The 23,012-nt window shown below is 39.2% G+C and overlaps 3 protein-coding genes and 1 pseudogene across 6 annotated transcripts; 2 read left to right on the top strand and 2 right to left on the bottom strand.

Moving 5' to 3' along the window:
* The first annotated feature begins 213 nt into the window (after positions 1–213).
* Positions 214–13,297, top strand: LOC141820470 (uncharacterized). The gene is made up of 10 exons (XM_074707796.1): positions 214–525; positions 3,516–3,568; positions 4,514–4,632; positions 5,179–5,320; positions 5,529–5,813; positions 5,962–6,045; positions 8,063–8,441; positions 8,534–8,757; positions 8,869–9,260; positions 11,053–13,297. Exons 1-10 carry the CDS (start codon positions 261–263, stop codon positions 12,995–12,997), a joined length of 3,888 nt encoding a protein of 1,295 aa, XP_074563897.1. The 5' UTR covers positions 214–260; the 3' UTR covers positions 12,998–13,297.
* A 121-nt stretch (positions 13,298–13,418) lies between these two features.
* On the bottom strand, positions 13,419–14,509 carry LOC141820300 (uncharacterized; annotated as a pseudogene).
* Positions 14,510–14,702: 193 nt separating this feature from the next.
* Positions 14,703–17,239, top strand: LOC141820324 (protein PARTING DANCERS homolog). The gene is made up of 8 exons (XM_074707608.1): positions 14,703–14,826; positions 15,926–16,047; positions 16,116–16,204; positions 16,293–16,388; positions 16,462–16,556; positions 16,641–16,681; positions 16,759–16,842; positions 17,090–17,239. The coding sequence occupies exons 1-8, from the start codon at positions 14,703–14,705 to the stop codon at positions 17,237–17,239; spliced, it is 801 nt and encodes a 266-aa protein (XP_074563709.1).
* A 285-nt stretch (positions 17,240–17,524) lies between these two features.
* Positions 17,525–22,918, bottom strand: LOC141820444 (transcription factor TCP24-like). Of its 4 annotated transcripts, XM_074707761.1 has the most exons (5): positions 22,371–22,918; positions 22,066–22,189; positions 20,627–21,968; positions 20,466–20,566; positions 17,525–17,851 (listed from the first exon to the last, which is right to left on the bottom strand). In XM_074707761.1, the coding sequence occupies exons 3-4, from the start codon at positions 21,825–21,827 to the stop codon at positions 20,490–20,492; spliced, it is 1,278 nt and encodes a 425-aa protein (XP_074563862.1). In that variant the 5' UTR covers positions 21,828–21,968; positions 22,066–22,189; positions 22,371–22,918; the 3' UTR covers positions 17,525–17,851; positions 20,466–20,489. The 4 variants fall into 4 exon arrangements, with proteins under 4 accessions (XP_074563862.1, XP_074563860.1, XP_074563859.1 ...); XM_074707759.1 differs by having other exon boundaries at positions 20,466–21,991; XM_074707758.1 differs by having other exon boundaries at positions 20,466–21,968.
* Positions 22,919–23,012: the final 94 nt, after the last annotated feature.

Here is a 23,012-nt window from a genome sequence, read left to right as displayed (position 1 = left end):
TTATGTTCTATTTTATTTTTACTATTATTAATAATGTTCTATTTTATTATTGTTATTATTATTATTAAAAAAAGACACTTTGTACATTAGCGCACGTGCATTAAAACGGCGGACTTGATCTCCGTCTTTTTATTACTCTTTTCGCGTTGATCCTCCGGCGCGGTCGGAGGCTCATTTCATCGTTTTTTTTTTCTCTGCGAGTCAAGACGCAGCAGCTCTTTCGCCGTCGCCGTTCTTGATCCGAACTTGCGCTTTTCCTTATGGAGGCGCCAGGGTACGAGGGCGGGACCGGGGGGAAGATGAGGCGGAAGCCGCTCCGGAGGGGCGCGATAACGCCGTATGACCGGCCCCCTGCCTCCGGCCGCGGCGTCAGGGACCCACCGCAGGAGACGGAGGAAAGAAGCTGGCTTGGGAAGTTTGTCGTTCCGGCATCGTGGTTTATCACCAACAGCGCGTCCAGGCTGTTATCGTCGGTGTTCCGCAAGCGGCCTCCTGCGTCCCCGATCCAGGAATTTCCAGTTCTAGGTCGGAGACCCGAATCTTTTTTCTTGGATTTTTACCAGGGCAGTTCTTTCCTTGTTTGACTTGTGTCTGGAATTGTTTTTTTTTTTTGGACATCGTCCTAGGGTTTTGGTTTCCCTCTGTGTATATTTTCGACTTGTTCATGGCATTTTCTGATCGATTCGTGAGATTATGGTTGGGGGTTCAATAGTTTATAAATGAAACAATTGGTTGGCTAACATCTATTCGTTGGTAAATTAAGCACTTAATACGAATCTTTTTCTCCTTTCCCCCCATTTTTCCTTCTTATTCTTTCTTATTCTTCTTCTTTTTTCCTTTATGTATTAAAGACGTATATTAATCGCCAGTCTTTGGACGATCAACTCTGCGTTGTTGCTTTTTTGCAGTCGCATGCCTTATTTTCTTATTTTTTTAATCCCATGGGTTCAATTGATTGCTTTGCGTTAGTGTTTTCCTCGATTGCCATCAATCTTCTCTAGCATATTTTTCTGATAATTTATTCATGAAGTTGATTTGTTATTCAATTCATGTAGTAATCTAAATCATTTGTTCAATGATGCACGGTTTGTCCAAGCAACGGATTGATTATATATGTGGACACCCTTGTATGTTTTTCTTCAAAACTGAGCCTTTTTTGTCATGGTAATAATTATTGGTGATTGCTTTGGACTAGTTCTGATTTTGTATTAACTCTAAAGCCTATATTAAGCAAGGTATTAAAAAAATGATTCCAGACAAGCTAGCTCCTAGGTGGTGGTCGGCATTAAAATAATATTAAAATAAGGGAGAGAAATAAATTAAATTAAGAATGACTAAGATATATAAATTGTATCCTTAATCAAACAAAAAAAGTTTGCAATTGCAAATAGATGAATCATAATTAATAGTAAGGACTAAACATGCAACAACAATAAAACATTTCATATTTCACATTGCAACAAAATCTAGAAATAAATCTAGGTTAACTGAAATTAATTGATGATGAAGTTTATAATGAATGAGAAGGAAGAGACAAGAAAGAGTGGTAATAGACATAAATAGTTGAAAATCATTATATGTTGCTCATATTGGGTGAAAAGGGTAAGTGAAAATCTTGTGTAGTTGGAGGCTTGAGCAAACAAGGGATATCAGGTGGGCTAATGGAGATAACTAGAGTTACTTTATAATATCAGATGAACTAACAACTTATAAATTTTTTTTCCCATAAACTCTCTTAGATTGCCTAGGCTGCTTGTGCTACTTTTTAAAAGAGCTGCCTACTAGGAACCATCTGACAACTATTATCACGTGCCTATTAATTGATTGACTAGGTAAATAGAATCAGATTACTCTTTCCTGTCATCAAGGGAGCTAATCTGTTCATGCAATATGAGGTCATAGCCTTGACGAGTTATTTCTTGGGCTGATGAATAGGCGAAAGGGGAGATGAGTAGGAAAGGGGGAAAAAGATGTGCCATTCTTCTTGGTGTAGATAACATTTTAAACCTTGCTTTGTTGTTATTTTTGCACATGCGGTTATATCTGGCTAGGCTACTACATAAAGTATGCAACTTACACCTTTATTATTATTATTTTGGTGGAGGAGGAGGGGAGGGGGGGGGGAGGGGAGGGGAGGGTGAATGACATCAACTATATTGAATGAAAAACAAGCATTATAGGACCTAACACCTAACATAAACAGATCAGTTTGAGAAGTATATTTGTATGGGCTACAGAAACCCTTCTTTGCTGCTGCAATTGGGATCTGTTTACTTGGAGAAAGTAGGGAAGAGATAAAAAGATAAGGAAAATAAAACATCCTAGTAAGCCTTTTGTGAATTTTAAAAATAATTTCTTCCCCACTCTTTTCTCTTTATGAATAAACAATTTGTCACCCGGCTTTTGTTTTATTCAAATTATCTATTTTATCCGGTCTTTCTCCCTTAGCTTCTTCCTCCCAAGCAAATAAGGAATTAGAGAATTGTTCCAGCCACCCCACCAGCCTGACTGAATCCCACTAACTTAATGAACCTCTAGGATCTCTTGTTGCTCTGTGCTTTGTGATAAGTTGGAATTGTTGACATTTATGCTCTAGTTTTGTTATTTAAGTTGTTGGATTATTTTTGCAATCTTGTTCTTGCGGTACACTGTACCTAATGTCTTTATGATATGCAGAGGGGTCCAATTCAATAATTAGCTTTCCCATTGCCAACCAACTGATAGATTGTTGAAGTTGTGGATTGTAAGATTGCAATAATAATTCAAGCGTCTAAGTTCTAACATAAGCCTCATGTCTAAGTACTAGCACAAGCTTTACCTGAGCTCGGTGAAACTTCCATGTTCTAACATAAGCCTTACCTGAGCTTTGGTGAAAGGTCCATTTGATTGTAATTTAAGTTTCTGATTTCTAACATAATCAAGTTGAGCAAGCTCTAATTGCGAACAAGCCAGCCTTGAGCCTTACATGAGCTTACTGTAACTTAGATGAATCAAAATATGGAATTTATAATTGAATCACACCCATGATTGGTAACAGATTATTGAAGCTAAGCCAGATCAAACCAAAACTTAATTTTTTGCTGTTCATGTGCAATTCTAGACAGTCCTATGTTCTAAAAATTTGGATAGAACTGTCATAAACCTTCTTTTTATTGGATTTAATAGTTGATACCTAAATCAGATATTAGAAGGGGTGCTAATTGCCTTTAACACAATTTTAAGTGTTTTGATTCTGTGAATCGATAGTGGTATTTCCTTTGGGTTTTTTTTTTGTGTTGGGGACTTTATATCTTGGATGGTGCATTTAGAAAATGGTTTCCCCCTGCTACTATGGTAGTTCATGAATATCTCACTTGCACAAAAGCTTTATGAGTTTTGTTAATAAGATTGTCTCCTTGATTAGCCATTTTCATTATTCAAACTTGAAAAATCTGAGTCTTTCCTACATGTAATTGTTTCCACTAAATTTTTGTTTAAACTAATGGTCACATATTACCCGTGGATTGTATTTGCAGGTGAAACCTCTTTGTCTCAGTCCACACAAGAGGTTACTGAAACAATTTCTGTTGTAAGTAGCAGAAAAATCTAGCTTTTAATTGAATTATTTTCAAGTTCACAAGATTCTTATGCTGCAACCATTAAAGAAATGTTTATAGTTTTCAGATTGGGAAAATGTCCTGTCAGGCAGGGCGATTTGATTAGATTGGGAGTTGGCTAGCTGCTTTGGCTGGGCGGGTAGCAAGAGGCGCTTGGCCTGTCCGTCATGACCAACCATCTAACTGACTGAACCTAGAGAAGTGGGAAAATTCCCCTTAGTTTCCCAAATGCATTTCAAATATTTTTTATTACATACATTCAAACCTCAAAAAATAATTGATTTTCCCAAAAAAGTTTTCTCCTTAAAACAAATGAAGATTAAATTTGCAACTAGTAGCACTTGATCCTGGTCAAAATGAGTCAGCCAATCACATTGAGTCATAGGATTCTTTGAACATATGGCACGGAGCACAATTTAGTAATATTATCTTGTATCGGAATCCTTTGCCAGCAAATTATCTAAAATTCTTCCCCTCAGTCGTTGTTGGCATTGTTGGGAAGATATAAATGTGTAGTATTGGTGCTATAAGCCTATAAGTTAAACGTGAGACTAATTTTAAATGTTGGGATGCACAGAATACATAGTCAGAAATGCTTCAATAAACAAGATGTTTAATAAATGTGTACACAAATAAATACTGATAAACTGAACTGTAACCTCATGGAGTCCTAAGTCCTACTAGGTGTCGTGGGACGATTTGATAGGGTTGGTCTATGATGCTTTATTTCTTCAAAACAGATTGTTTCTGTGATTTGGACCCATCAATAGTGACTACCTAATCTCCATGTGTTGATTTTTGACGGATACTTGAAAAGAAATGGCTCTACATTTGATGAACCACCCTGATGTTTGTTATGAGATAATTCAGTAACACATATCAAGGTCCTTATTTATGGATATTCCTTTGTCATGCAGGATATCTCAGCTGAACTACCAGAAAATAAAACCAACAACAAAAATGTTGCAGTAAATAGTCCCGAGGACAATGCAGTTTTGGAGTTTGAGCAACTTATTGACCAGAAAAGTTTCACACGGCTAGTACCTTACACTGCTCTTGCTCATCTTTGAAATTCATTGTCATTTGAAACACCTCAAATTACTTCATCTAGTTGTAAACTTTAGCTTCTTGGATTCCTTCATTCTGTATCAACACATTTTTGGCCTTCCCACAAAAAAATTGTTATGGATGTAGAGAGGAAGATTCTTGTAGTTGCCATCTCATATCATCCTTAGATTAGAACATGAGTTCTGAGTAATCTTGATTACCATTTGGAAGTTTCGTGTCCATTCTTGTATGGTTGCATTTTAGCCTCAACCTCCATACTTAGTGTGGAAATGTTTTTTCACAAGCCACCTATGTATGCATCTCATGTTGATTTCTACACCATCTACTGGATCGGCTACCTGTACTATTTTTTTTTTTTTGTAAATTTACTTGCCTTTGTCATGTTTCCGTATTAACTTTTGATGTAATTATGGAAGAACCATACTGGACTTAGCATCTGAAGCTTTTGTTTAGCTTCTCAAGTGTTATTTTTGATCTTTTATTCCTAATACCAATCCTTTTACTTTTTTAACAGAGCCCAATATGAGCATTTGATGGGTATTCTGCAGTCAAGAATTATTAATTCAGATACTGAAAGATCTGAAGCAAATGATGCAAAAAATGTAGTTGTTCCTTTGCCAGCAACAACAGATTACTCACGTCCACACAAGGATCCTGTAAGTTCTTTGGTCATCTTCCTCTTTGGGAAAATATTGTATTTCATTACATCTCATTTTAGTGATAACTTTTATGTATCCTTTGATTTAATATATACTCCTGTGGAAATAAATAATGCCAGGAATAACCTAACCTTATCCAATATATCAACCTGCAATCATCTTTATATTATTCTTTCTCTTCCTAATGTTGCTTGACATTTTTTAGGTTCCTGATGATCTTACTGTTTCACCAGTGGAACTTGCAAAAGAATATATGAACTCCAAGGTTTCAAATGCTTCCCCTTTACATTTAAATTGGCAGAAGCATCTGCTTCACGAGAATAAACATGGGCAAAGTAATATAACTTCTGCCAAAAATTTTGACGTTAGCAGCCCAAAACCTCTCATTCTCTCTCATATATCAGCTGAGATTCCTGACAATAGCTATTTTACTCCAATTGCTGCTCAAAGATCTGCAATGCATAAAATGCCAAGGTCTCCTTATGTTAAGGTTTGTGAAATTACTGTCATGTGATGTGTTACACGATCTGTCAGGATATACAGACTTAATATAAATTTTACATATGAAAGCTTCCATTTCTCCTGAATATATCTGGGGACTATTGTTCTCTGCTAATTTGATGTTACTGTCATTTAAGGGTGAGGGATCTTCCAAAGATGGCTATGTTGGATCCTTGTCTCTTGAGACATCAGGCACCAAACAAGCAGTGGGGCAGGGACAGGTAATGTATTGGTCTTAATTTGTCACTTATTTTTTTGTCTTCTTGTGATAGTGTGTATTGTTGTAAGGAGAAGTCATAGAATATAGCATTACCTCCTGTTCAATGGCATGGTAAGATCCATCTAGCTGTCCCCAAATTGTGGGGAAAGTCTATTTGTTGTTGAATGATGATGATGGTATGTGTTTCCATGATAAATATCTAAGAACTTTCAAGTTGTCAAATGATTCTATGTTACAAATTTGGTAGGTTGGAATCCTAAAGCACTTCGCTAAGTACTATAACTCAGGCAGGAATTATTCAAAAAATTTAAACAACCCACACATAGCTTATATATAAAATAGTTTTGTGTAAAAAATAGACTATAATAATCCATGGAATTTATGCTAAGAATTGCAAAAAAGATATTCACAAGATTGTTAAAACTAGAAAAAGAAACTCTAGAGATTTAGGTAATATTAGATGTCTAAAAGATTAGGTCATAGGTGATGAAACAATCAAGAAAAAATGGGAACATTTTTTGCAAACTATTTGATAAGCACTCTATGAACTATTTGTTTATTATTTTGATATTAGATCAAATGATTTTAAAGAAACTTTAAAGATAAATGACTAGGGTGTAGATCTGGTTGACATTCAACTGTTCTTTATAAGAATAGAAGTGATGCCAATTTTTCTTCATGATGAAGTGATTAAATTAATGAGTCACACCAAGCAATTTGGGGAAAGGATGATTTAGAGGAGAATAGGAAAAGGGCAGTTTGGTACATGAAACTCCCATTAATACGGGGTCCCGGGGAAGTGTCTATTGTACGCAATCTTACCTTGCTTTGCAAGAGGTTGTTTTGGACATGATCTTTAGGTTATACGATAACAACTTTACCGTTGTGTCAAAGCTCCCCTTCTAGAGGAGAATAGAAAGCAACAAAAAATTTTGAAAATCAATTTGATTTTATGCTTAGGTGATCAATTGTAACTTATTTGTTTAAGAAGACAACTAATGGTGAAATATAAATGAAAAAGAAGAATTTGCACATTTCTATGACTTGAATTTTTTTTACGATGAGCCCTTTAGTTATTATAGTGAATTTAGGAGATATTGGACATATATTTAATGTTGTAGTTGTTAATGTTTAATAAATAGTGATTCTTTGACTGTATGTGTACGTCAAAATTTAGCTCTAGGCCCTTACTTTCTTAGTAGTTATATTCAAGTAACCTGTGCATGCTACTATATTATGCTAATTTGGTCCAAATTCAATCGACCTAAAAAATTTAGATTCTATTTAGATTTAGTTTTGCAAGTTATGTTTCTGGAAATTTTGGAGAGTGGATCAAGACCAGGCTTTCGGCTTAAATATTTGACTTTAATCAAAATAAAAATCTAAGAGAGATGGAAGTTTTTGGGAAAAAAATCCAACTGGAGGCAGTTGACCTGGTGAGATTCTGGAGCACAATAAAAATAAATATCCATGGAGATTGTTATTCAAAACTCCACTAATTTGGAGGGAACCCAAAACCTTGAAATTCGGACATGATTAGGTGGGTCTTTTCTCCCAAAAAAAATATGTTCAGGTTTGTGTTTTTTCTCGACTCCCAAAAGATTTGGCTTGGTTTGAAATTTTGTCAATTCCCAAGCCTTCTACGCCCCTTTCCATCACTAGACTGTAGTGCTAATGTACTTCAAGATTGCTTCAAGTGGATATTAGTTTTAAAATTGACTTTTGTACAGTCAATCTCTTGAGCTTAATGGCATAGCAACTTTTTTAATTAATCAAGCTTGAGCTTCTACATGTTAAAACTTTACTATCTACATTTTCAGCATATTATGATAGTAGCAACACCATTTACTGTACACTAAAGGACATGTATTTTGTGCCTTACATCTGGTGATCTCTCTGTGTCAATTTTATTTTCAGGTTTTTTTCTCTGTGGATTGCATGAGCAGAGTATTTGTTATTTAAATTTTTTGATAGAATGTGTGATCACTTAAAGTTTCAAACTGTCTCATTCTTTGTAGGTGTTGAAACGAAGAAGTTCAACATTGTACAATGATTTTCGATCTACTTGTCCCATACGAAGGGTTCGTCAAAAGCTTGGTCTGAATTCATCAAGAAGAATAATCCAGTCAGTTCTTCCTAGAAATGTTGAGCCTTGTGCCTCAACTGTATTCAAGAAGGATTTTCAAGATGATTCATCACCAAATCAAAGGCATTGTTTGGATGCACATGAGGAAACTGGTTTTAACAGAATATCCAGCAGCGTTGTTGACCCTGCTTTAGTTCAATCAACTAAGATGCAAAACCAAATTTTGCAACAACTAAATAAGTTAGCACCTTCAGCAAAGGGAAAATCACCTAAGCTAGAGGATAATCCCCTTGTTGTAACAATTGCAAATGGTATTCATTCATTTCCAAAACATTAGGCTCTCAAAAATCTTCTCATACGATTCAAAAGCATATAAAGCCTACTTTTGTTTGCCTAATTGCAGGTATCATCAATTCCTTATCTCATAATCAAGAAGGGGATCAAGTGCTTCACAAGGACACATCAACTTTTACTTCAGGAGTCAAGTCTTTATGTGCAGACAATAATATGAATTTAGTAGCTGCAGCTGCTACCATGCATGGTAATAATGCTGTGGATGCTGGAATCTCAAATTGCGATGCAGTTTCTGGGAATCAGAAGCTACTTTTTCAGACAGAAAAATCAGAGGTATGGAAGTTCTTCTTCTGTCATGGCTGAAAATTTTATGTATTTCTATCTAATTAATGTTGCTTCCTTCCAAGACTTCTGAAGTTTTTTTTCGTCATCTTGTTTTTTCAGCATAAAGTTTTGGATCCTTCATCTCAACACAAGAATGGAGATGAGTTGAAGCTTTCTCAGTATAAAGGTGTCCCATTATCATTAATAGGAAGAGAGGGATCTACTCCAACAGTGCTTGCAAACTGTCCCTCAACATCTGATCTGAAGCCTTCCATTGATTCCCTTGCCAACTACAACAAGGGTTTTACTTTTCCTTCCATGTCTGCTTCCTTTACTTCTCAACCGCCGCCAACACCTACTATGCCAGGACCATTAGTTCAGAAGCCGGTGATGCAAAAAGAACATAGTACGACTCCTCTATTTACCTCAGGCTCCATGGGAGTTAATAGAGCTTTATTTTCTTTACCCATAAAAAAGGATTCTCATGCTTCTATCCTAGAAAATGACAAAAGGTACGGAACTATTTATGGTTTTGGTTTTGTAATACAGCCAATGGTTTATCATAATTGTTATTCTTTGAACAACAAATACATTTTCTATTAAAAAAATGCCTTTGTTCCCCTTTTTGTTTTTGAAACAAAGTGAAGTATGCAAATAGCAGGGCACTAAGGCCTAATGGAATAAATTCTTAGTATAGGTTGCTCCTCTTTACATAGATATTACATTAGTAATTTCTCTTTAAGAGATACTTATTTTATCTAGTTCACAATAGTTTGCTAACCAATACTGAATTTAATTTTATGTCTCCAATATTTTCCTCTTTAAACCTCTTCACTGTTAAACAGTATATTAAAAAATTTATATTGAATTTGTGCCTCTCCAATCCTCACACCCGTGTATCATGATTCCGTACTGCATCATTTACTTGTATTCTATATGTCACATCATGCATGTCATGGGTACTCTGCATCGTCCAACTTCATCTCTGATATTCGATGCCTTTGATTCTCTAACAATGTTAATAGAGATCATATTTTGAATTGGGGTAAAGTGCGAAGAAATATTTTGATTTTGCAGAAATCAACTAATTTGTCTAATATTTGTTCAATTTCAAATGATTTCTAGCAGGGTCTGTTGGAACCAAGGTATTTCAGATCATTTGCATCGGGTGTCCTAGTAGGTTAAGCTGGTTGTCTGAGATTTTGTGGATATATGTTGAGGATATGTTGATTTTGAAATTAGACCAATTCATCTGGATCAATATCGATTAATTCCAAAATGGTACATTTCACATGTCATAATCCATTCATATGAGAGTCAGAGAATTGACACATTAACTTGTTTGGCATTGCTGACTCCATGTTGGTTGTAGATTATTCATTTAAGCCTATAAACTCCATTTTATCCATAACTCAGCGTGCACCTAAACTAGAGTGTCACAATATTCAGCCATACCTTGTCTTATCAGTAACAACCATCCACTGTGACTAATCCACTCCTCACACCATTGACACTAGCTAGACTATTAGTGTTCTAAATGACTATGTTGACACCACCAAACAAACAACCATCAAAATAGGATGTCCTAGCAGTGGATATAAACTCATAGATTATGTGGTGGAACATCCACAATGAATTTGTTGCCAATCATTTAATTCATCAGTTTCATCACCTGATGAACCTCAGAATGGAAGATTAATTGTGTGCTGTGCTGGTCATGTGATATTATAGTCTTTGACACAGACCAGGTTGTTGCAGTTGATACAGACTACTACTATGCTGCTGACCACTCCCTCTCAAGAAAAGATTTTATTAAAATCGAACGAGCTTAGCCCAACTTGAACCCTAGCAAACCCATACTGCACAGGCCATTAAGGATCTAATTTGAACCCTCTCTAATTGGACTATTTCAAGCTAATTTATATCCTAATTTAATCAATTTAGTTTCAATTTAACCTGATCAAACTGCCATTGCAGTGACCCTAGGTTATACTCAGGCTTAAGTTAGATCATATTTAATCCAGATCATTACAACCCATGAAATCCATAGTATGGTGACATGCCTGTGAATTTTTCTCAATCATGCTTGGTTCAGATATTAATATACTTTTCTAATATCATTTTGATCGAAGGTGGCTTAAGTACATCCTGATTAATGTTTATGCTATTAAGACTTATTAAGTTGTTATATGACATTTTTTTTATCTTCAATTTTATTGGATTATCCTGGTACTGAGGTTTAAGGCTATAACATTGATGAACCTTTATGAAATGATTATTTAGCATTACTTCCTTTGTTGCCAGGTTAAGCAATCATTCAACTTCATATGCAGAAGCTGTATTTTCCACCATTCCTACACCCTCTTTTGGGCTTACATCTTCTATGGTTTCTTCTACTTTGGCATCTCAACCACTAGATGAAATTATTGGTACAAATTTTGAAGCAAAGCCAATCAATGAATCACCATTGGGATCGAATAGTTCCAATCATGATAACACTACAATTTTCAAGTTTGGAAGTAATTCTTCTGTACTAGCTGCAGTGGCTCAGTTTCCAAGTTCTGACTGTGTGTTGGCATCAACTAGTCTTTCAAATTCTGCAGTTGGTTCTACTGCTGCATCAAGTCTGCCTCCAGATAGCAGCAGAAACCAATCTGCTTTCGCTGCAAAAACATTATCAGATGCAAGCAACAATCTTAAGTTTATTTCATCGAAGTCAAATAAGTTAGACTTTTTGTATCCAGACAACAGCGTTAACAGCTTGCCTAGTGTTACTGGATTTGGTGGAATTCGTGCAACTCAAGCTGAAAGTACAACCTCACAAAATTCTGCTTCAGTGAGTCCGTTCAAATCAACTTCTGGAAACGGAGCTAACAGTAGCTTTGATACGGCAACACCTACAGTCCCAAGCTTTGGAAACAGTTCTGCTACTGCATCAAATCCGTTTCCAAGTGCCAGTGGGAGCCACTCTGGGAGCCACTCTACTTTTTCGCCAACTTTCTTAGGTGCAGGTAACAATAAGTTTAGTTTCAGTTCAACAAAAGTTGATAATATAGCCTCATCAGATCTATACAATGGTTGCAAAACCACTTCTAGTGCCACTGCCCCTGGGGTTGCTGAAACTCTCCCAACACAAGCTCAAAATGGAAGCTCTGCTGTTTTAGTGTGTCAGGCCCAGTTAACTTCTGGCCAAAGAGCTAGCGGTTGCTCTGTTTCTGCAGCACCCAGTATCTCAAGCTTTGCAATCACTGCTGCTTCTCCTGCATCAAGTCTGTTTCTGCATGCTGGTGGAACCCAACCTGCTGTTGCACTGACAACATTATCAGGTGCAAGTAACAACCTTTTCAGTTTTAGCTCCAAACCCAAAGACACTGGCTCATCAGTACTCGACAAGAGTGTAAAGACCTTCCCTGGTGTTACTGATACAGAATTTGGTGGAATTCCTCGAAATCAAGTTCTAAGTGGAACTTCACTTATTTCTAGCAGTTGGGCAAATCAGTCCCAGTCGACCTACCCCTCTTCAACTATCGGAACGAACATTTCTTCCTCATCAGGTTTAGGCAGCTCACTTTTTGCAACAACACATACAAATTCCAAACTATTAATCTCGACTTCATCTTTCCACATGGGTTCTGGTTTGTCCAATCTCAATACTACTACTGCTGCTGCTGCTACTACCTTTCCATCGGCAACTAGCTCTAATGTCTTTGGTTTGAATTCTCAACCACCAACATTGCCTGCTTCTAGTCTTTTTGCTCCAAGTACATCTTCTGAAAGTTCTGGATTTGCATTTGCCACGCCATTTATATTTAATTCAACATCGAATCTGGCATCTTCTTTTAGTTCTGCTGCGAATACTACATCAGTTTCTTCCAGACATCCTACATTTAGCTTGCAGAATTCAGCAGTAGGTGTTAGTACACATGGAGACAATGAGATGAGTATTGAGGAAAACATGAATGGGGACAATAACCAGTCAGCAGGTAGTATGCTTCAACAGTTTGGCCAACCAGGAACAGCAACTGCACCAGCGTTCGGCGCTCCGGCACCTCAACCTGCGTCACCCTTCTTTCAGTTTGCTAGTCTGCAGAATCCCTCACTTCCATCGGTTCCACCACAATTTCAACCATCTGGCAGTATGGAGCTCCCTCAAGGAGGAAGCTTTGCTTTGGGGAGTGGTGGCGGCGGTGGTGACAAGTCCAGCCGCAGAATAATAAAGGTTCGGAGAGACAAGATGCGGAAAAGGTAGCATGTATTTGATGCAACGAAACACGAGAGCCGCAGCTGGATGGCGCTGCCTGACCAACCAATTCCTGTTTTTTACTCTCTTGTGCAGGTGGTGACAAGGCAAGGAGCATGTTTTTTTATGCTGCTTCCATCATTGCTGGAAATTAGATCGCACTTTATTGCTGTGGACTTTATATTTGGTCCATTCGGGGTAAGCACAGTTGTTATAAAGTACTTGTATTGGTCGTCACTTGATTGTGTAAAATAGCTTAGGGTACTTTATTCAGTACTATCCGATTGATGAAAAGAGCAAATTGAAAGAGGGTGGGGGGTGCGTTCTCTATTTTTTACCTACGCGAACAAAGTTTAAAATATTTTTTAAACTCTTGAAAATATGGATGCAAGTGAAAGATATTGAAATCTAGAGCAACTACGGAGATTTGTCACCTCAAAAATTGTTTGAGTTGGCCTAAAAGTTTCAGGTGAAAGTGCCACAAATTTACAAACTCCTCAGAGAAAGAGAGCACCCCGCTGAGCAGGTTCTGCAGACTGAGGTTGAGTTAGATCAAGATTAGGAATCGCCTCTAATGTCGAAGGAATTGTGCCATTGAGCCTGTTCCTGTCCAGGGACAGGCTTGTGAGGTTGCTGAGAGCGCCGAGGAATGTTGGTACATGGCCTGAAAGCCCACAGTCTGAGAGGCCAAGCATCACCAAGCTCTTGATTGCCTTCAGAACAGGAGGGATGGTGAGATGACTTTTTGCCAAGGGAGTCGTGACTCAGATCCAACAAGACCAGCCTCTCCAACTTACCTACCACTGCCGGGATTCTCCCTGAGATCTTTTTGTAGACCAGGTGGAGCTGCCAGAGGTCGCCAATTGATGGAGGGATCTCCCCTTGCAGCCCATTCCAACTCAGGTCGAAATGGTCAAGCTCGAAATTCCTCCGAGCTCCACAAGGATGGAGCCGCTGAGATTGTTGTAGCTGAGATCAAGTTGCTGTAATCTTGCCAGGGACCCGAGCTCCTTTGGGATGGCTCCATGGAGGCCATTCTGTCAGAGGCTGAGGACTCTGAGTTTGTGGAGTGCACCCAGGGCGGGAGGGATGGTCCCGGAGAGGCCAGGGTTGGACTCGATCACCAGCTGCTCCAAGGCTGAGGCATTGATGAAGAGGGAAGGAGGGAAGGGCACCGTGCCCTTGGCGAGGAAGCAGCTGAACAAGGAGAGGCTCTTGAGATAAGGCAGCTCGAGGAAGGCAGGGGGAGAGGAGATGTGGATCCTGCTGTTGCAGTGGGGGCTCGAGCACCATCTCACACTGAACTCCAGGCCATGGCGTGTCAGTGCAAGGGCAGGGGTGGAGCTGAGCCCAACTGCTGGGGTCTTGCAGCAGGGCACCCACCACCTCAAACAAGGCCAAGAGCTCACCACTCTGCATTCCAGCTGCCGCTGCTGCTGCTCCTCCATCATCCATGGCATGAACCAAGACAAACAAGCAGAAACAGCAAGCGAGGAACTTGGCAAGGCAAGCAGAAGCCATGGATTTTAATACGGAGAGACAGAGGACTGGATTTCATTCGTCAAATCTGTCGAGTCCCTGCAAATTTAATGCGATTTGTTAAATTTCCAACTTTGGGGGTGCCTTTTAAGAAAATTACACAAAGACCATGGGCTGATGGGCTCAAATTGCACAAGTTTAGAATGCGGCCCAATTAAAAACGCGATTTAAGCTGATGCTCAGTAGAGAGAGAGAGAGAGAGAGAGGGAAGACGAAAGGACGACTCATCGTCTTCATGGCGGGCTCTCGAGGGAGCTCCGGCGATAGCCGTAGAGATGCTTCGGTTATTTCCTTCATTGGTAATCCTTCGTTTCCTGATCGGAAAATGTTTCTCATCGTCTGCTCTAAACATCCGGTTATTTTTCTCATCGTCTACTAGTTTAGGTGCTTCAAACTGAAACAGGTTATATTTCGCCTTTTTGCCGCTCCTTAAAGATCGAACTAGCCGGATATGAAGAATGAATCTACACAAATACATTTGTCGTGTTTGAATCTCGAGTGTTTTGTGATGTTTGTGAGAAGTCAGATGTTTGTGCAAGCAGGTAATGCTCACATTCGGCCTGTGTTTAACCTACGAAGAGTGGGAGGTAGGAAGGGAAGAGAGGAGAGGAGATCGGAAGGGAAAAAGATTCTTCCTAGGAAGGGGATAGGAGAGAAAAATTAACGTTTCTTCGTCCTGTAGCCCTCGAAGAATGCATCGTCGACGGCCGTCGTCGCCGAACGCCACTATCTCTATATGTAAATCCAATTTGATCACAGGATTTTGTTTGTAAAGTTAAACTAGGGAGGCGAAGCATAATCGAGTCGCAGATTGAGCAAATATAATGCAGAAGATTGTGAAGTACCCGATCGGCTCCACCGGCGAGGACTTCACTGCCGCTCTCCGTTCTATTACACCGATCGTCACCGTTGAGTGATTAATCCCTAACTAAACAAAGAAATCAGTGATCGTGGGTACTTGGTTTCTTCTATTTGGGGTTCTCATGGTCATGGATAGAAACCGGAGCTCTCCCTTCCTAGGGGTAAACAAAGGCTTAGGTTCTATTTAGCCTCTAACCATAGTCTAACCTTGCTAAATCCTCAAATTGAGTGACATTTATATTCACTTTTTTATGTAATTTTCTTATCACTGACATATTTTGAAACATTTTCAAGTTTTCCTTTTAATTATCTTGGTTTCTTATATTGCAATTTTTTTCCCCTGCATTTTCATATGATTCTGATCTATATAGGTATTGCCTTGTTGCTAGGTAAATTATCACTTCCTAAGGTCCTTTTAGGCCTTGTTACCAGTAATATAACATATCTAATTGGTGACTCATATAAATTACACTAGATAGATTAAGTTTGCATTCAACATATCCTACCATCTAGATTTAAGATACTATCAATGTGCAGGTGGTGGAGTCTGCATGATGAATCCTTCATGGAGAGATGAACAGCATCCATCTTTCATCAATTTTATCTCTTCATTTCTAAGTGCAAATTCCTACCGTCTAAATTTCCTACCAATATCTCCTGTAAGTCTCCCATTGTTTCTTCCTCCTCTTAGTTACACTGATTTGGTAAATCAACTGATTGATTCTAGGACCTTATCTTCAACAATGGAGGACTGTCTGTAGCATTCATTTTTGAAACAAATTGGGATCCTACCAGGGCTTCAACTGTCTTTACCAGGTATATTAAGTTTCTCTTTTCCCTATGTACTGTAGGAAATGAGATAGGAGTTCTTGTCTGATGAGTTCTTGTGATTTCTCTCTCTCAGAGTTGAAGAGCTGAAGAGGCAATTTAGGTTTCTGTATGTTGTTGTTTCAGTTCCAACAAGAGAACAAAATGATTCTTTCAATCATTCATACTTCAGGTACTTGAACTCTCTTACAATCTCTTTATTACTTATTTGAGTTAACATGAAGGATTTGCATGTTCGTATAAAGGTACAACATAGAGCTTGGTAATCCAACTTTTGTGCCTGTCTGTGATCGAGAGATGGGGTTTGAGAAGATTGTGAAGATAGCACATGCTCGCGGAGGTAAAACATTAACCTTTATTCTTGAGATTGTGTTATGGTTAGGTTCTACACTCTTCATAATCTTCAAAAAAAATTTCATGTTAGTATGTAAAAGACAAGATGCTATCGACACGATGAAAGATGAGGTTAGTCTGTTTGGACGCTGATTGATATTTTGTCATATCTTAATACTTGGATTCCTCACTTTGTCGTTTGGATGAAGCGTAAGCAAGCAGTTCAAGGAATTGATCTATTCTTGAGAGTAGTCACCTCAATACCAGGCATAGATGATCATGACGCAAATGCCGTAATCTTCTTTTCCTTTAATTGAAGAAATTTGCATGAGCATGCAACTTTAGAGTTTAGATAATGCACTAATCTGATAACTTTCATCAATAAAATTTCAATGACTATTTCATGCACTTTTGAATAGTAATCTGCCTTGTTAAAGAAATATACTTAAGCAATTCAACAAATGCTAATGCATGAACTTGTATTAATTAAGAACTTTCATCTATAAAAATATTAGCGTTTATGCTTCTTTTTGATTGTAGCTTGTGCAATCTCTTGGCTCTATTGAAGCAATATCAAAAGCATCCAAGAGCTTTATTCTGGAGACGACAGATCTTTCAGTTGATAAAGCAGATAGGATTGTAAGGTTTTTCAGAGATCCAAAGTACTATCTCAGTCCCAAAATTAATTAAATGCTAGGTATGATCTTGCAGACTTGCAGCATATGATACTACTTTCCTTTCCTTGTAGCATGAACATAAAATTCCAACGTGGTAAACATAACTACATTAATATTCTTTTATTAAAACTAAAATTTTAACTTTTAGAAAATAGAAATAAAATTCTTTTCTTAAAAGATTTGATAATATAGTTGATAGTGTCGAGATTATCCATTCAATCACACAATGAAATGAGTTATTTCTTGTCATTTTAATTTGTTTTGTCTATCAACATGTACTAGATTACGATCTACAAATAATCAATAACACTGGGAAAAATCCCACATGAAGATTCACATGGAACATACTTATTTCAATCCAAAGATAGGGAATAACCACGGTACATACAGCAACAAAATCCTCTAAGGAACTAGATTTGCCTAGATGTTCCAGTATCCACACACGAGTAAAAATATGACAAGGTTTACCCCTCATACTGGAGAATGATGAAATCATCAGAAGCATAGATCGAGCTACTGAAGCACGATAACGGTTAAAATAGAGTCAGCATTTGATAGAAGAGTCGCCGACAAAGAAGACAACTGCACCACAGAGTTGCCATGCTAGCTAGCTTGACGTTGGTTCCTGTATTACCCATTCAAAGGCATGGTTGGTTACAGAAGTTGCAAAACAAAGCAAAACTTGAAGGATGCTAGTAGATTCGGATGTAACTAAATGAAACAAAAACATGATTCTTGTATTAATTCCTACAAGGCAGCAACAATTATCGATACCTTTGAGTTTTGGACCCAACTATTTGGTTGAAAATATGAATCTTTATTCATGGAATTTGATCCAAAGTTTTATATCACTAGTGCTAGTGCACATTCTTGTATCACTAAGTCATGTTTGACAAAAAAAAGAAAAAAGAGAGGTTGAAACAGGTACATTGCAATGCTGAAGACAAGAATGAAATAATAACTTCAAAAACTCCTTCGATATCATTCAAATTTTAAGTAGAGCATAACAAGAAATCAACTAGGATACTGAATTTTCAATTTAAATTCTCACCCAACATAAATGTTATTTAAACAGTCTAGATGGTAGTAATAGAGAAATGCTAACAAGGATTATATATGTAATTAGTGATATAACTTTGCATAAAAGAAAACAAGAAGTTGAAATAAGCTCGACTCAAAGATGATGATCATAATGCACCCACTCATCTAGGCACCAGAATATGTATGTGTGTGTTGCATGGAAACTCAACAAGAACCGTCTTTTTCTTAACCGTCATGAAGGACCTACATAAATCTGCTGATCTTTAAATTTTTCTCCATTCCAATGCCAAAGAATGTCACTGCCCATTGAAGAAATTAAAAACTAGTATAGGTTTGAATCAGCTATTGAGGGGAGATAATCCATAAACTCTGGTATAAACCTTGCATTTAGATCTTTATTCACATGTATCACATTTAGGATTTAAGACAATATGCTGATCACAAAAGAAAATCTCAAGTCTACTTTCTGATTTTATTATTAAAGAAAAACCTCTGGGATACTTTGACCCATGGTTGTTATAACATGTCTAACTTAGTAGGTAAGATATATGCATCAAAACTATTATCATTATCAAGATGTATAAGCCTCAACTCTTTGGTTTGATTGCGTGGATGTTATCATCTCTAAACTCTATGAAAATCTACTACTGGACAAAAAATATAACCCTAAGTCCTCGGGTGTGAACTAGCCATGTTATTAGGCCCAAATTGAGTAGAATTTGAATCTAAACCTTAAACAAATCATCTACCTGCTAGCCTAAACTTAACCCTTTTCGCTTCATGGGTTGAGAGGGTCACAGTCACTTCCCTTTTCGCCTTCATAATCTTCCCGTGTCTGTGTGCTGCAACTTAATCATATCATGGACAGATTAGTACCTAGTTGTGTTTTGTACCTGTGTAGGATTTTAGTAATTGTGATTACTATGAACCTCTCTACTAGTTGACGTAGCTGCAAGTAATATATCTCACTTAATATATCCTCGATGAATTGTATTCATGCTTAAGCAAGCAGTGCCCTCTAACAATAGCATATAATAGGATATCATTAAGTGTGATACTTGTAATGGTGCTACATGACAAACACATAAGATGGCAGAGAGATTTTGGTGTTGAAACTTACTGTGATTATATATTCGAGCAAGTTTTATTACTTTAAGTCTGTATTTTGCTATTGAGTTTTTGTGAAAATTTAGTTGTAAAATACAACATAAAGAAAACCTAACATAAGAACTTGAACCTATTAGCTACCCTAACTTTTTCTTTACCTTATCGATATTGCATTCTATATGAAGGTAAAATTGTCATTTCCAACACTGCACTTGTTTAAAACAAAATTTGGACAAAGTTTACAGTTTATTTTATCAAGGGCATTAAATCTTAATTGCATATTAAGAGTGTCTTTGGAACAGGAAAAAATAGTAGAAAAGGATTCTATTTAAGTTGTCCCAATACCTCCTGAGAATGAATAAGTAAAAAAGGTAATACTTTATCAGCAGCAGCAGCAAGCAAGAGACAAAAAAGTACAGAATTTTCAAGTCGAGGAAAAAAAAGATAGATCATGATTAATATTCATATTTGTTTAGAGAGGTTGGAATTTTGCAAGCTAATTCATCCAAAGAAATGTAACTAAAAAGAGTAATTAATTTACATCCTTAATATATCTTTCCCTCTTATTTTCCTCTCCACCCTTGTCCAAGAACCTCCCCTAGAGCTGGAGCATGTGGCAAACAGGAAGAAGAAGGTAGCTTAATAGAATTCAATTTATTTATTCAAGCAAACACATTCTAGATAATAAGGCTCTAAAAATATATAAATTAAGAACATAGAACATAGACATGTGATGTCAGGCTACAGTTGATGTTGTTTGAGTGGCTGGCAGGAAAAACATTACCCATTATTGGATTCCAAAACTCTGAGTTTTGATATAAAATCACTAGCCGCCACCCGGCAATCCACTTTTAGTTTTTAGTTTTCTTCCTTGTTAGAGATTATTCAGTTACAAAAGTTATGGGGATGAAATCAACACATGCAGCCTCGAGAATGGCAGCACGATCACACAAAAACAGGAAGAAAAAAAAACATTCATCAAAAGCACTTGGGAAAAGAGAACAACTATGTCGGAAAAGACAAGGTGGTCGTCGTATTAATTAAATTAATAGTTATAGATGAACTTTAATTTCTTGGCTGAGATCACTTACCGAAGAGTCTCATTTGTGGATCGTTCAGTTCTTTCTTTTTCCTTTCATGTCTGATTGCCGATAGCCATCCCCATAGTAGAGCTGCAGACGACCGTCAAGTCCTGCCGGAAAATGATGAGTCTCCCCATGGGTAGGAGGAGGAGGAGCAGCAGCAGCCGAACCTGCAGCAGTGCCGCCACAGAAGAATTGGAGGTTCGATCCGTCGACTGTAGACGAGAGCCTCTGCAGATGGTTGTGCTGCTGAGGCAACTGAGCTGGTGAATTGGACTGAAGGGTCCCCCTATTGAAACCCAGGAAACCAGAGGACGAAATTGAGAAGTTGAGGTTGTAGTCCCCTGTGGCCGCCACCGCCGAGGAAGGGAAGAAATGGTCCTGCAAGAAAGAGAATTGCTGCATTTCTTGATTGTCACTAGTGGAAACGATGTTAAAGGGAAGCATTCCCAATGAAGAGGAGTTGTTTCCCAAGTGAGGTTGATTCGAAAACCCGGACGGCAGCTGATGACTTTTCTGAGACTGGGGGAAGACACCAGCTTGGCCGAAGTAATCCGCCGTCGAGATTTGCTTCTGGATGCAGTTATGGCTGCAGTTCTCGCCGCCGTCTGCAGCAACAGTAGTTACGTTGTTGTTGTTGGACCCGTTGCTGCCGCCGCCGCCGCCGCCGCCGCCGGTGAGAAGTTCCGTGAAAGAGGTCTGAGAACTCAGGTTCTGGTGAGGGGAGGTATCGATGTGGCCGTTGCCACCTCTATCCTTCTCTCTGTCCTTAGCTGCTCGCTCTCGCGCTCGCTCTCTGGCCATGGTGCGGCTCTCGGAGCGCGAGAGTGACAAGACCGAGCCTTTGCTGGTGTCCGAGGTACTGCTGCACCCGGATTTGGTCGAAGGATGCTGCTGCTGGCTATGCTTGTAACTTGGCTCGACGTCGTCCGGATTGGCCGTCATGGCGTCTTCCCCCATAGGATAAGGCAGCTTGGGGAAGCCGTCGAGGGGAGGTAACTCATTGATAGGAGCCGCCGCCGCCTTAATCAGCCACTCGATAGCCTTGCTCGGCTGATCGTAACCAAGGCGATCCTGGAGGTCATAGAACTGGATTGCAGTGGATACGGAGAGGCGAACTCGCCGGTCTCGGAGTCCCTTAGCGGTATAGACTTTGCTGTGCCGATCTTTTCCTCCGGAGGCGCGGGAAACCCGAAAGATCCTCGAAGACGGGTGGTGCTGCCAGGGAGCAATGCGGCTAGTGACTCTCTTCTCGCCATCCTCCTCGTCCTCGTCTTGGTGCTCCTTGCGCCCTATCTTTGACGCTAGGCTGCCATTTCCCACCGCAACCCGGGACCGTTTGCAGCCTTGGCTATTCTCCTCCATCGCCATCTCGCTCCCGTGCCTCTTCTGGGCCAAGATCCAGTCTTACCACCTCCCTGACCGCTCCTTTCTTATCTCCGCCTCCCGATCTCCTTCCTTGAAAACGGCGACTGCCAAGGGAGCTGTGTCAGCTCTGGGCCTTTAGGGTTTCTGAGAGTCCGCGGAAGCTCGTCCTTTAGCATTGATTACGAGTTCACAGTTGCAGTAATACTTGTGAGAAAAAAGAAATACAGTAAAAAGGTTACACCTTTGGACGCCCAAGATCGCACTGTAGCCGGCGATCGGCTGCTCTTGACTTGCTTCTCTCTCTTTCTTCTGGTTGCGGTCGCCAGAAATCAGCCTTGCCGTCTGCAACACAGCAGCAGCACCGGCTGCAACAAGGGCAGTATGAATTCTGAGAACGTAGACATAAAAAAAAGACGAAACAAAAGGCAGCAGCGACCTTTAATCCTAGCTGCAGCTTTAAAACCAAAATCAAACGAGACTCGGTAAAAAGACAGCAAAAAGCAACCAAGCAAAAGCAAAGCGAACAAAAAAAAAAGCCAATAAAACCTGGTTGTTGAAATCTCAGCAATTACTCCTCAAAATTTAGTCATTTCCGCCAAGAAAATCTCCTCTCCTTCCGATCTAATGCCGCAGCGCCCAAAACTCCCAGATCTACCCACTCAACTCCGCGAACCAAGAAATTCCTCTCTCAAATTCACGCCTCTACAGATTCGAAGCAGTCGTGCCTGGGTCGACCTGCATTCTTCCCGTCCGCCTGACTCCGGACCGCTACTCCCACAAATGCCGTCCTTCCCCGGGCCGCTACACCCGTTTCAGACAGAAATCCTCCATTCCCCTCTTCTCTCTCCTCCGCAATCTCCTCTGCGCGTGAGAAGAGCCGCAGCGACGTGGTCTGAGCAAGGCATAGACTATACGGTGACTAGTGAGGACCTAAAGCCCGCAAGGGCGTAGGGACCGTGGGGAAGCGGGCTTATCTCCTCGCTGAATCCTAGTTTAATCCACCCGAGAAAGGAGACGAGGGATGGAGAGCGATTGGCGAGCGCTCGCTTACCGAAACCCTAGGCGTTCCCACTCCAGCAAAGTCCGAGCTTATCGGGAAAGATAGCAGACACACCGCCGTCTCTCCTCTCCGCCATTTTATACTGCAGACGCCCTTTCTTCCCATTCACGATCCCGCCCTCGCACCAA

The sequence above is a fragment of the Curcuma longa genome, unplaced genomic scaffold, assembly GCF_044706935.1.
Source record: "Curcuma longa cultivar G26 ecotype Majalengka, Jawa Barat unplaced genomic scaffold, ITB_CL_G26_1.1 utg3290_np1212_1714210_RagTag, whole genome shotgun sequence".
In the NCBI taxonomy this organism is placed as follows: Eukaryota; Viridiplantae; Streptophyta; class Magnoliopsida; order Zingiberales; family Zingiberaceae; genus Curcuma; species Curcuma longa.
Note: the sequence above shows the minus strand (reverse complement) of the source record. Positions and strands in the feature narration are given on the sequence as shown.

Excerpts from the sequence above, each read along its gene's own strand:
- LOC141820444 (XM_074707759.1), bottom strand. The coding sequence starts at position 21,827 with ATGGCGATGGAGGAGAATAGCCAAGGCTGCAAACGGTCCCGGGTTGCG.
- LOC141820324 (XM_074707608.1), top strand. The coding sequence starts at position 14,703 with ATGCTCAGTAGAGAGAGAGAGAGAGAGAGAGGGAAGACGAAAGGACGA. Across the intron at positions 16,205-16,292 it reads GCTTCAACTGTCTTTACCAG|AGTTGAAGAGCTGAAGAGGC; the intron begins GTATATTAAGTT and ends TCTCTCTCTCAG. Across the intron at positions 16,557-16,640 it reads GATAGCACATGCTCGCGGAG|TATGTAAAAGACAAGATGCT; the intron begins GTAAAACATTAA and ends ATTTCATGTTAG.
- LOC141820470 (XM_074707796.1), top strand. The coding sequence starts at position 261 with ATGGAGGCGCCAGGGTACGAGGGCGGGACCGGGGGGAAGATGAGGCGG. Across the intron at positions 8,758-8,868 it reads TTCAGACAGAAAAATCAGAG|CATAAAGTTTTGGATCCTTC; the intron begins GTATGGAAGTTC and ends TTGTTTTTTCAG. Across the intron at positions 9,261-11,052 it reads ATCCTAGAAAATGACAAAAG|GTTAAGCAATCATTCAACTT; the intron begins GTACGGAACTAT and ends CTTTGTTGCCAG.